Source organism: Rosa rugosa, chromosome 4 (genome assembly GCF_958449725.1).
Source record: "Rosa rugosa chromosome 4, drRosRugo1.1, whole genome shotgun sequence".
In the NCBI taxonomy this organism is placed as follows: Eukaryota; Viridiplantae; Streptophyta; class Magnoliopsida; order Rosales; family Rosaceae; genus Rosa; species Rosa rugosa.
This window is the reverse complement of record NC_084823.1, coordinates 56,143,149-56,156,569: the sequence shown is the minus strand read 5'-3', so window position 1 is coordinate 56,156,569 and position 13,421 is coordinate 56,143,149. Positions and strand designations below refer to the sequence as shown.

At 39.3% G+C, this 13,421-nt stretch overlaps 4 protein-coding genes across 5 annotated transcripts; 3 read left to right on the top strand and 1 right to left on the bottom strand.

The window, feature by feature from the left end:
• The first annotated feature begins 305 nt into the window (after positions 1-305).
• On the top strand, positions 306-3,730 carry LOC133742328 (probable myosin-binding protein 5). Its single transcript, XM_062169990.1, has 4 exons — positions 306-1,250; positions 1,423-2,238; positions 2,334-3,294; positions 3,480-3,730. The coding sequence occupies exons 1-3, from the start codon at positions 479-481 to the stop codon at positions 3,290-3,292; spliced, it is 2,547 nt and encodes an 848-aa protein (XP_062025974.1). The 5' UTR covers positions 306-478; the 3' UTR covers positions 3,293-3,294; positions 3,480-3,730.
• Positions 3,731-3,941: 211 nt separating this feature from the next.
• Positions 3,942-6,906, bottom strand: LOC133742330 (serine/threonine-protein phosphatase PP2A catalytic subunit). Its single transcript, XM_062169992.1, has 6 exons — positions 6,442-6,906; positions 5,754-5,868; positions 5,389-5,497; positions 5,225-5,302; positions 4,504-4,695; positions 3,942-4,422 (listed from the first exon to the last, which is right to left on the bottom strand). The coding sequence occupies exons 1-6, from the start codon at positions 6,692-6,694 to the stop codon at positions 4,249-4,251; spliced, it is 921 nt and encodes a 306-aa protein (XP_062025976.1). The 5' UTR covers positions 6,695-6,906; the 3' UTR covers positions 3,942-4,248.
• An 848-nt stretch (positions 6,907-7,754) lies between these two features.
• LOC133745697 (5-formyltetrahydrofolate cyclo-ligase, mitochondrial-like) lies at positions 7,755-10,595 on the top strand. The gene is made up of 8 exons (XM_062173813.1): positions 7,755-8,054; positions 8,131-8,265; positions 8,380-8,544; positions 9,277-9,318; positions 9,420-9,465; positions 9,711-9,781; positions 9,881-10,007; positions 10,114-10,595. The coding sequence occupies exons 1-8, from the start codon at positions 7,778-7,780 to the stop codon at positions 10,124-10,126; spliced, it is 876 nt and encodes a 291-aa protein (XP_062029797.1). The 5' UTR covers positions 7,755-7,777; the 3' UTR covers positions 10,127-10,595.
• Positions 10,145-12,215, top strand: LOC133745698 (germin-like protein subfamily T member 2). 2 transcript variants are annotated; one of them, XM_062173816.1, is made up of 2 exons: positions 10,145-10,283; positions 11,237-12,215. In XM_062173816.1, exon 2 carries the CDS (start codon positions 11,239-11,241, stop codon positions 11,911-11,913), a length of 675 nt encoding a protein of 224 aa, XP_062029800.1. In that variant the 5' UTR covers positions 10,145-10,283; positions 11,237-11,238; the 3' UTR covers positions 11,914-12,215. The 2 variants fall into 2 exon arrangements, with proteins under 2 accessions (XP_062029800.1, XP_062029799.1); XM_062173815.1 differs by having other exon boundaries at positions 10,146-10,283; positions 11,109-12,215.
• Positions 12,216-13,421: the final 1,206 nt, after the last annotated feature.

Below are 13,421 nucleotides of genomic sequence, written 5' to 3'. Positions count from 1 at the left end.
TTTAAAATTTGAAAAAGAAAAAAGAAAAAGGACCGTGAACATTGAACAACCATAATGGAAGGCACATCTCATCGTGACAGGCAATTCTATCCTAAAATTTCTTCCCAGTGAAACGCTGGCGTTTATCTTATCCAATTGGTTGGAAAGTGCACGATAGACCGTTATTTCAGGTACACAATTAGCCTAGGAACCGCCATTTTTCCCAAGCTTGTTTTCTATATGTAGGCAAATGAATTCCACCACCCAAAACTTAAAACCTTGATTTGGAACATTACCCTTCTCCTTCTTTAGACTCAAACACACACAGGTACAGGGAGAAAGGTCATGATCTAGGCACGGTCTGCTCCACCAAGGTCATGATCTTCCATCTCATCAGCCTCTGAGTACTCTCATTTTTCGACTCCATATTCGTAACAACCTTCAAATTTCCAATCTAATTAAACCCACCAAAAGTTCCTTGGTATATTACGTTTGTTTCATGAGTTCAAACAAGAAAACAATGGCAAAGGGACGCTTCACCCTTTATGTGGAGCGAAACATGGGAGAGCTCTCACGCTTCATGGTCTATGCTGTGCTTGAATGGGTCTTGATCATTCTGCTCTTCATTGATGGCTTTTTTGCTTTTGTTGCCAATGAATTCGCCAAGCTATTTGAGCTCAGATACCCCTGCTGGCTTTGCACCAGGATCGATCACATTCTCGTTAACAGAGGTCGTGATTTCTATTATAATGATTCCATATGTGAATCACACAAGAAAGATGTCTCATACCTTGCTTACTGCCACAACCACAAGAGGCTATCCGACATAAGAAAGATGTGTGAGGCATGTCTTCTTTCATTTGCAACCGAAAAAGAGTCTGATTTCGACACATACAAGTCCCTAGTTGGGATCTTACACAAGGATCTCGAGTGCTTGGTGGAGGATGATGAACATCAAATTCAGCTGAGTGTGCCTGCAGCAAGGACATGGGAGGATGCAGGGTCGATTGAGAAGAGTAAGGACAGCATGACCATAGGGTGTTCGTGTTGCGGTGCGCCATTGAAGTTGAGTTCAGCTTCCTCCTACTCAAAAGCAAAGAGTGTTAGCGGGCTAGCGCAAGCTCCTACGCCTTCTCCACGAGCACCCCCAGGGAGAAATGATGATAATCCTGGTTTGGACTTGCCCCCTATTCGATACCCAGAACTCAAGTTTATGTCTGATAATGAGTCTGAGCTTCCAGAGGATGAGTATGGAACACATACGAAAAATCGTGAGTCTCCTAAACACAAACTTATTTTGGTTTCTTTACTAGTCACCTATATGCATGGTTATGAAGAGTTTTAAGATATTATTCCTAATTCCAATAGGTCTTAACAGTAACATTATGGATACGTGTTTTTCCAAGCATAAAATGATTTAGGGGATGGATTTTGTGTGTGCAGAAAAGGAAGATCCGAAAGCTGCTACATTCCCATTATTGTCAGAAGGTGATGAGTTAACTGATGATGCTAATAGGACTCCTATATATGGCAGAGGAAACAGGTTCTTTGGAATCCCACTTTCAGATTCAGCTCAAAATAGTCCTAGGGTGGCTATGAGGATTTCAAAGAAATCACCACTCGAAAAGAGCGAGTTTGCTTTGGAATCGGTTGATGGAAATCTTCCAAATGATGCGGATTGTGATTCAATTTTGCACCGTCTGAAGAGACAGGTCCGCGTGGACAGGAAGTCACTGATGGCTTTGTACATGGAACTCGATGAAGAAAGAAGTGCTTCAGCTGTAGCAGCCAACAATGCAATGGCTATGATCACAAGGCTACAAGCAGAGAAGGCTGCTGTTCAGATGGAGGCATTGCAATATCAGAGAATGATGGAGGAGCAGGCGGAGTATGACCAAGAAGCCCTGGAAGCAACATATGATTTGCTTGCCAAGAGAGACGATGATCTCAGGGTTTTAGAGGCTGAAATAGAGGCTTATAGGGAGAAATATGGATTGTTGAAGGAATTTGTCTACAAGGACCAAGATGAGGCTGGTGAATGTGGTACTCCTCTAAGCGTAAAGTATGGCGCAAACAACATGCAAAATGATCAAGCCGGGTCAGCAAAGGAGGAAAATGCAGACGCTGCCCTCGGTGAAAGTTTGAAACCACTAAAAGGGGAGAAGACTTACCTACTTGGGCGGTTCAAGAAACTAGACAAGATGAGAAACTCATCATCTAACGGGTTCTTGCCAGATGGTCTGAATGAGGATGAGATAGGTAACACATACGGATAAACAGTCAACTCTGAAATGAGTATGTATAACAGTTTTGAATTTTAGACAAATGAATAATTACTTTTTCTAATATTGCAGGAAATGGAAACAAAGCTGCCCTAACAAGGCAATTGTCGTTGTTGTCTCATCTTAGTGATAGAGTGAAGGCTCTTGAATCTGACACTGGATTCTTAGAGTATGCTGCTAAGACACTTGAGAAACATAGTGAAGGAACAAAACTTTTGACAGAGATAACTCAAAATTTACAGAAGCTCCGGCACCTTGTGAATCTTCCTACTGAAGAACAAAACAAGACGCCTCCGGCGGAACAAAAAAAGGAGCAAAACAAGACGCATCCGGAGGAAAAAAAGAAGACGCATCCGGAGGAACAAAAGAAGGAGCAAGGTAAGGCGCCTGTAGAGGAACAAAAGAATGAGCAAAGTAAGACGCCTCTAGAGGAACAAAAGAAGGAGCAAACCAAGACACCTCCAGAGGAACAAAAGAATGAGCACGGTAAGATGCCTCTAGAGGAACAAAATAATACGCATCCGGAGGAACAAAAGAAGACGCCTGCGGAGGAACAAAAGGAGCAAAACAAGAAGCCTCCGGAGGAACAAAACAAGATGCTTCCAGAGGAACAAAAGAATGAGCGAAGTAAGACACCTTCGGAGGAACAAAGTAAGACGCCTCTGGATGAACAAAAGAAGGAGCAAAGTAAGACGCCTTCGGAGGAACAAAACAAGACGCTTCCAGAGGAACAAAAGAATGAGCAAAGTAAGACACCTTCGGAGGAACAAAGTAAGACGCCTCTGGAGGAACAAAAGAAGGAGCAAAACAATACGCCTATGGAGGAACAAATGAAGGAGCAAAGTAAGATCCCTTCGGAGGAACAAAAGAATGAGCAAAGTAAGACACCTTCGGAGGAACAAAATGAGCAAAAGAAAACGCTTTCGGATGAACAAAATAAGATTCCTCCGGAAGAACAAAACAAGACGTCTCCAGAAGAACAGAAAAAGCAACAAAAAGACCTTACTTCCATAGTAAAAAGTTGGTTCTAATGGTAATTTCTTATGAATCTTACAAACTTTTATTTCAACATTTTTTTCCCTAATTCTTTAATTAGATAGCTTGAAGCTTCGATTCATGTTCTGTAATTTTGAATTCTTCATTACAAAATACTCCTTGATTATGCATGATCCATAGCTTAGTTGACTAACCTGTATTTAATCTACTTTGATAATGAAGATGCTAGGATACTGTCGGTTTTTCGTGATGCCAGAGATTCAGAGAAGGTAGAAACGAGAGGTGAAACAGTTTACATCGCTGACGAGCAAACCCCATAAGGAAGGACCTGGAGGACCAGCAGGCATTGCTTGAAATGTATTAATTCATAGAGTTTTTCTCTTTCAGTAGAGTTGTTGCTTCATGTATGGATCCAAACGCATATGATTTTTCTGTACTTATATTCCCTTTCTAAATAGACATTTTTTTACCAATTTTTGTGCTCTATACATCAACCCCTGAACCTAAGCTATGTTTAGGAGTGCAAGTTCATCCTAGAAGAGCTCATAAAGAAACAGTAAGTGGATTACTCAAAGCCACGCATAGGGCAGCAATGTCGTAAATTAGGGTATGTCTACTCCTAGAAACGAGATTTATCTAATGTACTAAGTCTCGTAGATTGATCTGATCAATAAGTTTATGAGATTGAATTTGGAAACAAGCTTTCTACTACTGAATTAAAATTAAAATGCAGCTCTTAAAACACATAGCTTTTCGTTGTGGTTTCCGTCATCCTTTTCAACTATTTCAATACAAGATGCAATTGTTACCAAGAAGATTCTATAAATCACATGAATTAAGCAGCAGAACAACTCTAACCAAAAGAATGATATGTTTTCCTTCTGTCTCTTTCTCAACTGAAACATCAAAACTCATCTTCTTTGTGAGACAAATCTACAAAAACACGACAAGGAACAAGAAGAATAGCTAATCGGTGGTAAAGTTATGTGGATTACAAAAAATAGTCTGGAGTTCTTCGTGTTGTATCGGGTTCAACCTGACGAGGTGCTGGGTCAAATTGAAGGAAATTCTGCTCCATATTCTCTCCAATCTCGAGGATTGCAGCCATATTGCCACATCGATAGCAGTAATTTGGAGCACTAAATACTGTTACAACGTTCTTTTCCTAAAATGATAAAGCAGAATTCAAACAATTGAACTTTGAAAGCATTAATTTGAAAAAAAATTATGCTTCTTATGAACTAACCTGGCACCAATTGTAGCCTTCCATAACAAGCTGGTGAGCTCTAGAAATAAGACTCAGCCCATTAGTATGGTTAAACTGAGCTGCTATATCTTGACCAAAAGTATACCCTGCACCTCGAGGAGATATTCCCCAACCACATCGATCATCCGGATCAGACCACAAGAGATCACACATTGGGCCCTCATGAGGAACCTGCTCAAGGGAAGACTTGGATTAAAAACCAAACTTCCATACATGCACCACATACATCATGATATGACAATGCCAGACCAGTTTACAATTGATGCTTATGGCTGTAGGTACATTAATATCTCAAAAAATGTCTAATATGAGAAACTTCAAAACAAGCCCCAAGTAATTATTCTATTGTTTTACATGTTAAGTTCTCTTAGCTTCGCCTGTCTACATTTATACGTGAGGATCTAATATTGAAAAAGCATAATGGGTTAGATAACAGATCATTGTGACTCGGGCTATATTTCAGAAAAATTAACAGCAGTCAAACAGATAGGGTCAGTATGCAAGATCAGAGATGGCTTTAGATATATTCTACAAATTAAACTTTGACGTGCAAATTACTCTGTGACAACTAATGATTCACTTATATACTTCTCAGTTGGTATGACGTACATTAAACAGACTTGCTAAGAGGAATATTTTAGAGGAGATGAAAATGTAATAGCGCTTTGAAGTACACATGAAGTGGAAAACTTTACTGTACCTCCTGTATGCGATCAAGAGCCCGAATATTGTCCAATGTATCCAAAGAGGGGGATAGTCCACCATGCAAGCAGAAGATCTAAAAGGATCATGAAAAGCAAAGAACACTTGTTAAATGAAATAATGGGGGATAACAGGATAAGAGAATATCTATAAAACTAATACCTGACTCTCGATTAAAGCTGTCAATGGCAGATAATCAAAAAGGTCAGTGAAATGCTTCCAGACATTAGCATTTCCATATTTCCTCAAACACTCATCATAAAACCCATACCTGAAAAAGCAACAGTTCAAATATTTAGTCAGCTACAAGTTTTCCTATGAAAGTTAAGAACTAAATTCCTTGGGAGTATTTATCAATAAATGAAGACAATAAAGGTAAAACCATCTGCAAAATATTCAATTGCTTCTTCAACAGGACTAATCGGGACTTCTTTCACATCAGTAGTCTATTCCACAATCTTACTTCCACTATCAATACTCATAAGGTTCCACTTTTGGAATGATAACTTGAAAAGAGTAAGACTTACACTTGAGTAATCTGCCGACTCTCATGATTTCCTCTGAGAATTGTAATTCTATCTCTGTAACGTACTTTCAGGGCCACTAGAAGTGTGACAGTCTCCACTGAGTAGTATCCTCGATCTGCAAAAGAAAAGGCAAAAATAAAGGAATACTGAAAAATTTTGTGAACAGCATTTTCTGCTGAAACAGAAGGATATACTGATCCTTAACAAAACGGACAAATGCAACTACTCCTTCCATAGAGCACGCAACGCCTATCACATATAACCAAAGTGCTACAAAATTAGGATGGATGAACTATGAGCACAATTCAAAATAGGACATAAACCACCATAACTAAACAATGGATTAGACCCTGCGGATTCTGTCAAACTTGAAACTAGGACTAGTGACTAATCCAATCTACCCAGAACCAAGTTAACATCTAAGTTCTTGCGACGCATAAAGAAACTTAATTTACATTCCTAGACAATGAGCTACTATCTAATCTATGAAGTAACACCATGTACCATAAATGACCAGCTAGAAACTCCTCTTAGTCACGTTTACATCTTCTAACCCATATCGAAAACTCAGTACTGAAGATACCACATTATCAAAAACTCATTCCATTATCAAATCTTCACTATACATGAAATGAACACATAAATCAATTCACATAATGAAGCAAGATCACAATGTGAAATTCCTGACCTACATAGTCACCCATGAAGAGATAATTGGTATCGGGAGCACTGCCGCCGATCCGAAAGAGCTCAACCAGGTCGTGAAACTGGCCGTGGATGTCGCCGCAGACGGTGACCGGACACTTGACCGGCTGCACATTCCACTCCTCGACGAGGATCGTCCTCGCTTGCTCGCACAGCGTCTTCACCTCCGCCTCCGTCAGAGGCTTGCACTGCATCAGGTGGTCGATCTGACGGTTCAGATCGGCGCTCGGCGGCATCGTGGTGGAGATTTTAGCTCTCGATTGGTGGTGCGGTGAGAGCTGGAGTCGCCGGAAATGGAGTGGAGCGGAGGTTCTAGGTCGACATGGGTTGGGGAGGTGGGAGGAGATTAGGGTTAGGGTTTGGAGAGAGAGAGAGAGAGAGAGAGAGAGAGAGAGGATTGGGTGGTGAAGCTCGATTTTGGTTGCAGGTGAGTTGTAAACAGAGAGATTCAGAGTGGTGAGTTTCCCAGTAGGGGTCCTTGAGTTTATATCTATTTGCGCAATTGGCTCCTGTATTTTGGGTATTTTCATTTCTTTCCTATAGTTTCGTAAAATGATATATTTTCCGTATAATGCACATGAAATCATTTCTGCTTTTTTTATGTGAAAAAGGTGCTTAAAAAGTGAAATTTAAACCTTGATTGGAATGTGAATGAGATTGGACAAGTTTCGCTTGCCAAGGGTCTAATAATTAAATGTAGATATTCTCTTATGTTAAATTTTTTAATTTTTGATGCTGAGTCGTTTTTCACTCTTGTCAGATGCTCTATCATCTATTATAAGAAATCTTGATTACAATACTTGATTGATAAAAGTCTGGAAGTGTATTTTGTGCTTCACAAAATTCGAATTAAGGTGTTGAAGGCATGCCTCCTATTTAAATATCTACTTACTGGAATATTCAAAATTAACTTATCGAATTTTTAACATATTTAATTAAAAAATAAATCTACATTGATCTAATTTGAAAGAAAATTAGTTTCCCTTCAATAAAGGCTATCTCTGCTGGTTTTTGTGTATTTAAATTTGCATGAGATTCCAACACTCCAAATTTGATTACTCAGTAGTACAACACATATGGTTAAAAATATTTTGAAGTGCAGCGTGTCAAAATCACTCACCATCACTCAATAGGATTATCTATGAAAATTTTTAAATTTCTCCTTCCTTCACTCACTATCACTCAATAAGATTATCTATCAAAATTTCACTTTCCTTCCTAAAATAAAAAGGGGAAAAATTAGAAAACATTAGTGTGTCTTCAAACACAAAAACCAACATCTCCAAGGACCAAGTATAAAAAAAAAAAACAGAGCAAAAATGACAACGAGGACACATACATACATGTCAAGAAGGTTGTTGGTGGCGCTGATGACCCAACCGTGCACATTAGCAGCGCCACCTCCACCCGCCACTATCTCCCGCCGCCCTGCTATCCTACGCCGCCCACCACCTCCTTCATTCTCCCAACGCTTCATCACAATGACCACCAACAACCAAGACCACCTCGATGACTTGTTCAAGCAAAAACGGATGCTCCGAACTAAGGTCCGGAAGGCCCTCAAGTCAATGGACCCAGTACTCAGATCCCAGGAAGGTAATGACCCACTTTTTAGTTTCTCTCTGGTTTGGAATACATTGAATGAGTGTAAAGTTTTGTGCTTTTTTTTTAGATGATGCGATTCAGAGGATTGTGTTGGAAGCTCCATGGTTTAAGTCTAGTGAGAGATTGTGTGCTTATATAAGCTGTGCTGCTTTGCGTGAAGTTGATACTTCTAAAGTGTTGGGTGAGATTCTAAAGAGTAAAGGTGTGTTTTTTATGAGTGCCCATGTTGAAAGTTTGGTTCTTTAGCTTGATGTGGAAAATGTTGAGAGTTTTAGTTCTGGGTTGGTTATGTGTTTGTTTGTTGTGTTGTGTGAAGATGGTGATGTGCAAGTGAGGAAAAAGCTTTATGTGCCGCGTGTGGAGGACAAGAATAGTCACATGAGAATGCTCAACATTTCGAGTGTTGATGATCTGGTTGCGAATTCGATGGATATTTTAGAACCGGCTGCAGTGGATGCTGATGGAAATGAACGCGAAGATGGTAATGTTTCACTTACTTTTTACAAGCCTTGTCAGTGATTTATACATTGTAGAGTTTGTAGTCATTCTTTGCTATTGGTAGTTTACGTGCTTTAGATCACAAACACTAGGTAGACTTACTGCCCTCATTATTTGAGATTAACTTTTGAACTTATTAGAAATGGAAGATTACGAAAGTTAGGGTTGGATCAACTATGATAATGCTGATATTGCGTCTCAACTTTTGCTCTATTTGCGGGTGATTCTGATTAAGCCTCAAAGTTTATAGTCATGTTTAGTGTCTTTCATTTCTTTTTACCTGTAGGACTATCTAAATACTCTGATTGTCTAAAACCATGTTAGGGTGCAAACATTTGTCATTCATATGGCTTTAACCGGTGTTTCTAGTTCTTAAGAGGCCCTCTAGTGATTTAGCCAGGATTGGACGTCAGAGTGTTATCCGACCGGGTAATTCTCAGTTAGAAGATGTGGAGAGCCTTTAGTTTTTCATTTTCTTGAAACTCATGACATATTTCGCCTGCTTCACTCAGATGTAGTTTAATCTGGCCTTTGTTTTCCAGAAAGCCTTAGTCCTGGCATCTTATTTGTTTAATGTCTTACTTTTTCTTATTTGGGCACTTTGGTGTAAATAGTGTCTTGCCAGAAAGAATGCCGGATGGGCTTCATAGATTTAAATATTGTAAAATTGTAGATATGATTGGGTTAAACTGATAAAGGATCTCTCTTTGTGCAGTTTTACAGGCAAGTGATCCAGTTGATTTGTTCCTCTTACCAGGTAAAATTTCTCTTCCTGTTTTCTTAATTAATTCAGTATCTGCTATATGTGTCAAATCCAACATGTAGTTGACTGAATTTGCTTATCCTCCTTGCTTACAGGACTAGCATTTGACAGATCTGGGAGACGTTTGGGTCGAGGCGGAGGGTATGATTGTGCATCTTGGCTTAGATGTAGATTTTATTTTGTCTTTCAAGTACCATTGAGCTGAGTTTTTTGGAGATGTCATTTTGTACTTCCTCCTTATAGATAAGGCTGCTAGAGCTGTGAATACTGTCTCTGCCCTATCTAAGATTTTAAATGGCAACTTATGTATCATATATTCTTAACCAAAAGAATTACATCTTTTTCAGAATTATGAATTATTGATCTTAACCTGTGGTCTTCTACAGTTATTATGATACTTTTCTGAGGAACTACCAAGAGCTTGTGAAGGCACGCAATTGGAAGCAACCCCTCCTTGGTATGTGTCAATTTTATTGCTAGTATGAAAGTAATTATAGTGTGTTTGACTATATGGTCATGTTGTTAACTTTAATCAAGATTGGCGGCTTTATTGCAGTTGCAATGTCGTATTCTCCACAGATAGTGGATGAAGGAGTTATATCGGTCACCCAACATGATGTTCCAGTTGATGCTCTTGTGTCCTCAGCTGGTGTGATTCCGATCAGCACAGCTGCCATAGAAACGTATCACCATGAGTTTTTTCTTTTTTTCTTTTTTACCTACAGTTTTTTGTGTGCAAGTTCAGTCAATGTCTGATTACTTTTTATCTGATTTATTTTACATATACAGGATGAAACTTTGATAAGAACCTTGAAGCTTTCTTTCTAGATGGATCCTCACAAAGTTGGACTCTCTTTGCCCCGTGATCTGTAAAAGGAAATCAGACCAGTATGCTTGAGATACAGGACTTGGTGATGTTAATTGAAGAGGTGAAAGTTCTGATCTGCTGTGGTTGAGAGGTCAGGCTGATTCCAGCACCTTTAGTCTAATACATATAGAGCACAGTTTCTACCACCTTTAGGTCATGCTATTGATTTGTATTATTTGGAACACAGAATTTAGAGAAAACTTTGTTTTTAGGATGAATATGTTCTTCCTTTGTGCCTTTGTCACTTTTGTCTTCTTTAAGATAAAACCCGTATTATTCTGTACTAGTTCCATCAGTGTTTTGGGAACAATTGCATGTAAGGTGATGTAGTTGGATTAGATTTACCTATGGGCCAAGGTCCTTTTGAATTCTCAAATGAAGCTTGAACTCTAATTGGTTTTTATATAGTGACTGCAAACATGTTCCTTTCAACTCGTCATGCTTATTCTACTCTCCTGAGTCATGACTAACATCTTCAATGGTTATTTGACGATTCAACTGTTGCAACCACTATAAAATGTTGCAAGGTCTCATAATTCCACTATATATATACTCAAGTGCCCCATGACAGTATTCTTCTCTCTGAAATATCTATAGTATGTACATAGTTGGTGGGAAATTAGGCATCATACTTTAGATGTAGCTTAGATGGTACCAAAATAACAAGTGAATGTTGCTGACCAAGTCAGTCAACTGTTTGGAAAATTATCAGCTTGTTTAAACGTTTCCAATACTCTACTTGTCAATTGTCACGGTATCCTTTTTCAAAAGTCCACTAACCTCAACCAATTTCTAGACTATGATTTTTGACCATTATTAAGCATCACTGCATAATTGTATATGATAGGTTTGGTGAATTCTCCCTATCATAATTGCTGATGCTACTTTGTTGAATTCTGGTTTCTTGCTGTGATAGGTTGTTTGTGTAGTTTCTAGTTGTTGCCTTGAATCCAATAAATTTCACCTCAGCAGGGCAAGAATATATAGAACCAGGGTCTGTAAGGTCTGAGGGTACTTGATTTTGAAAGCAAACGTCTTTTGCAGCCATGTTGACCTCATCAGGCTTACGCTTCCACCAGCTATCCTGCCTCACACTTTTGGTACTGCTTCTTCTTCCCCTGCCCTCCCATTCCGCAGACCCTGATCCATTACAAGACTTCTGTGTTGCAGATGTGAGTGCCTCCCTATCAGTTAATGGCTTTCCTTGCAAGGCCTCATCGCAGATCACCTCAGATGATTTTTTCTTTGACGGACTGAGCAAAGAAGGGAACACAACCAATCTGTATAGGGCGACTGTAACAGCTGGGAATGTCCTTGCATTTCCCGGGCTGAACACCCTTGGGATATCGATGAACAGAGTTGACTTTGCTCCTGGTGGACTCAATCCACCACACTCACACCCTCGTGCAAGCGAGTCTGGGGTGGTCATTAAAGGAAAGCTGCTTGTGGGATTTGTGACAACTAACAATGTGTATTACTCCAAGGTCTTGACTGCTGGGCAGATGTTTGTGGTTCCGAGGGGACTTGTTCACTATCAGCTAAACGTTGGAAAAGGGAAGGCCCTTGCCTTCACAGCTTTCAACAGCCACTTACCAGGCTCTTCTGTGCTTTCTTTTAATCTGTTTGCTTCGACGCCTTCCATCCCTGATGCAGTGTTAACCAAGGCCTTTCAAGTAGATGATGATGTTATCAACAACATTCGATCCAAGTTTGGCTTTTAGAATACTAACTTCATACTCTGATTTTGCTTGTATACTCTGTTGTTAAATTGGGCTCTGTCTCTCTTCCTCTGTCTGTCCTGCAATGTTAATCTTCTGATAGGATCAATCACTGTTTACCACAGGCCTTCTCCTTGTTTAACCCACCAGTTTGTATTATGGGTTAGCCCAACTGTTAGATCCATTAGTCCTAGCTGGGACAGTTATCTACAGTGTTCAGTTGATAATATCTTTTGTAAGACTATATATATATATATCTTTGGAACTCTGTTTTAGATAGCAATTAATATGAAGGTGTTTTTAAGTTTCTTCTGTTGTTTCCTTCATTTTAGTCAAGTTGAGTCTATCATCTTCTCTATAGGTGGATTGGTCTTATCATATACAGAAACATACAGTAAACTTTTCTCTCCTGCGTGCTCTGCTTCCATTAGAAAAAAAAATTAAATTACCCTTTGATATTTCTCATCTAAAAATCTAAAATGTTCAAATAAAAGTAAATAAGAAATAAAAAAATCCGACCTCAATAAGATTCACATAAACCCATCAAAGAAAAAACCCTATTCCCTAGAAAATTCAAAAACAACAAGTTCTGTTGTAAAACTAACATAAAAGTGTTTCAGAAAATGGAGAGAGCTTTGCTTCAAAGATCGAACTTGAGAGAGAGAGAGAGAGTTTAGATGCAGAGAAGGAGTGTAGTATGTTCTGTTTTTCTCCTTCTTACATGGATGAGAAATGGACTACATATATAGTGGAAGACAAGGAACATATAGCCTAAAGTCCTCCATAAAACAAGGACCCTTAAAGTCCTCCTTAAAACATGGATCCCTTAAAACATGGATCCCCTAAAACTAGGAAAGAGAAAAGCATCTTCTAATATACAACAATTTACATGATATAGCCATAATAGTTTACAACACTCCCCCTTGGATATTTCATGTCAATAGTGTTGCCTAGGCTGTGCGCTTTTAAGTTGTCTCATCAAAAACTTTGCCAAGTAATAAAAACTCTGTGGGAAAAAACAACCTTGGTCGAAGGAGAAAAAGAGCACAACGCGCATGAGTGTGGAGTAGTAATATCACAGCTTCGGAGATAAGTGGAGTTTTCTTATCAGCATCAGAAGTAGCAGGTAGTATGTCTACGAGAGGGATGCATTAGGATTGCTGCACCAAAACCTTGCCCGGTAAACCCAGTGGGAAAAACCCGTGGTCGAAGGGAAAAGATGTGCAAATGAATATATGTCGAATCAAAGCATCTTCAGGATGTAATATAAGTGGGGTGACCATGCTAAATATGTGCCTCGTTAAAACCTTGCCAGGTAACAAAACCCAGTGGGACAAAATAACCCTGGACGAAGGACAAAAAGAGTACACGATGGTCAATGAGTATGCTTCAGGATACTCCCCCTGATTTCGACTCCCCCTGAAAATTACATGTTAGGTAATTCAGATAGTTTACGTAGACCAATACCTTGGACATGCTTCTGGAATGTAGACTTTGGTAGTGACTTGGTG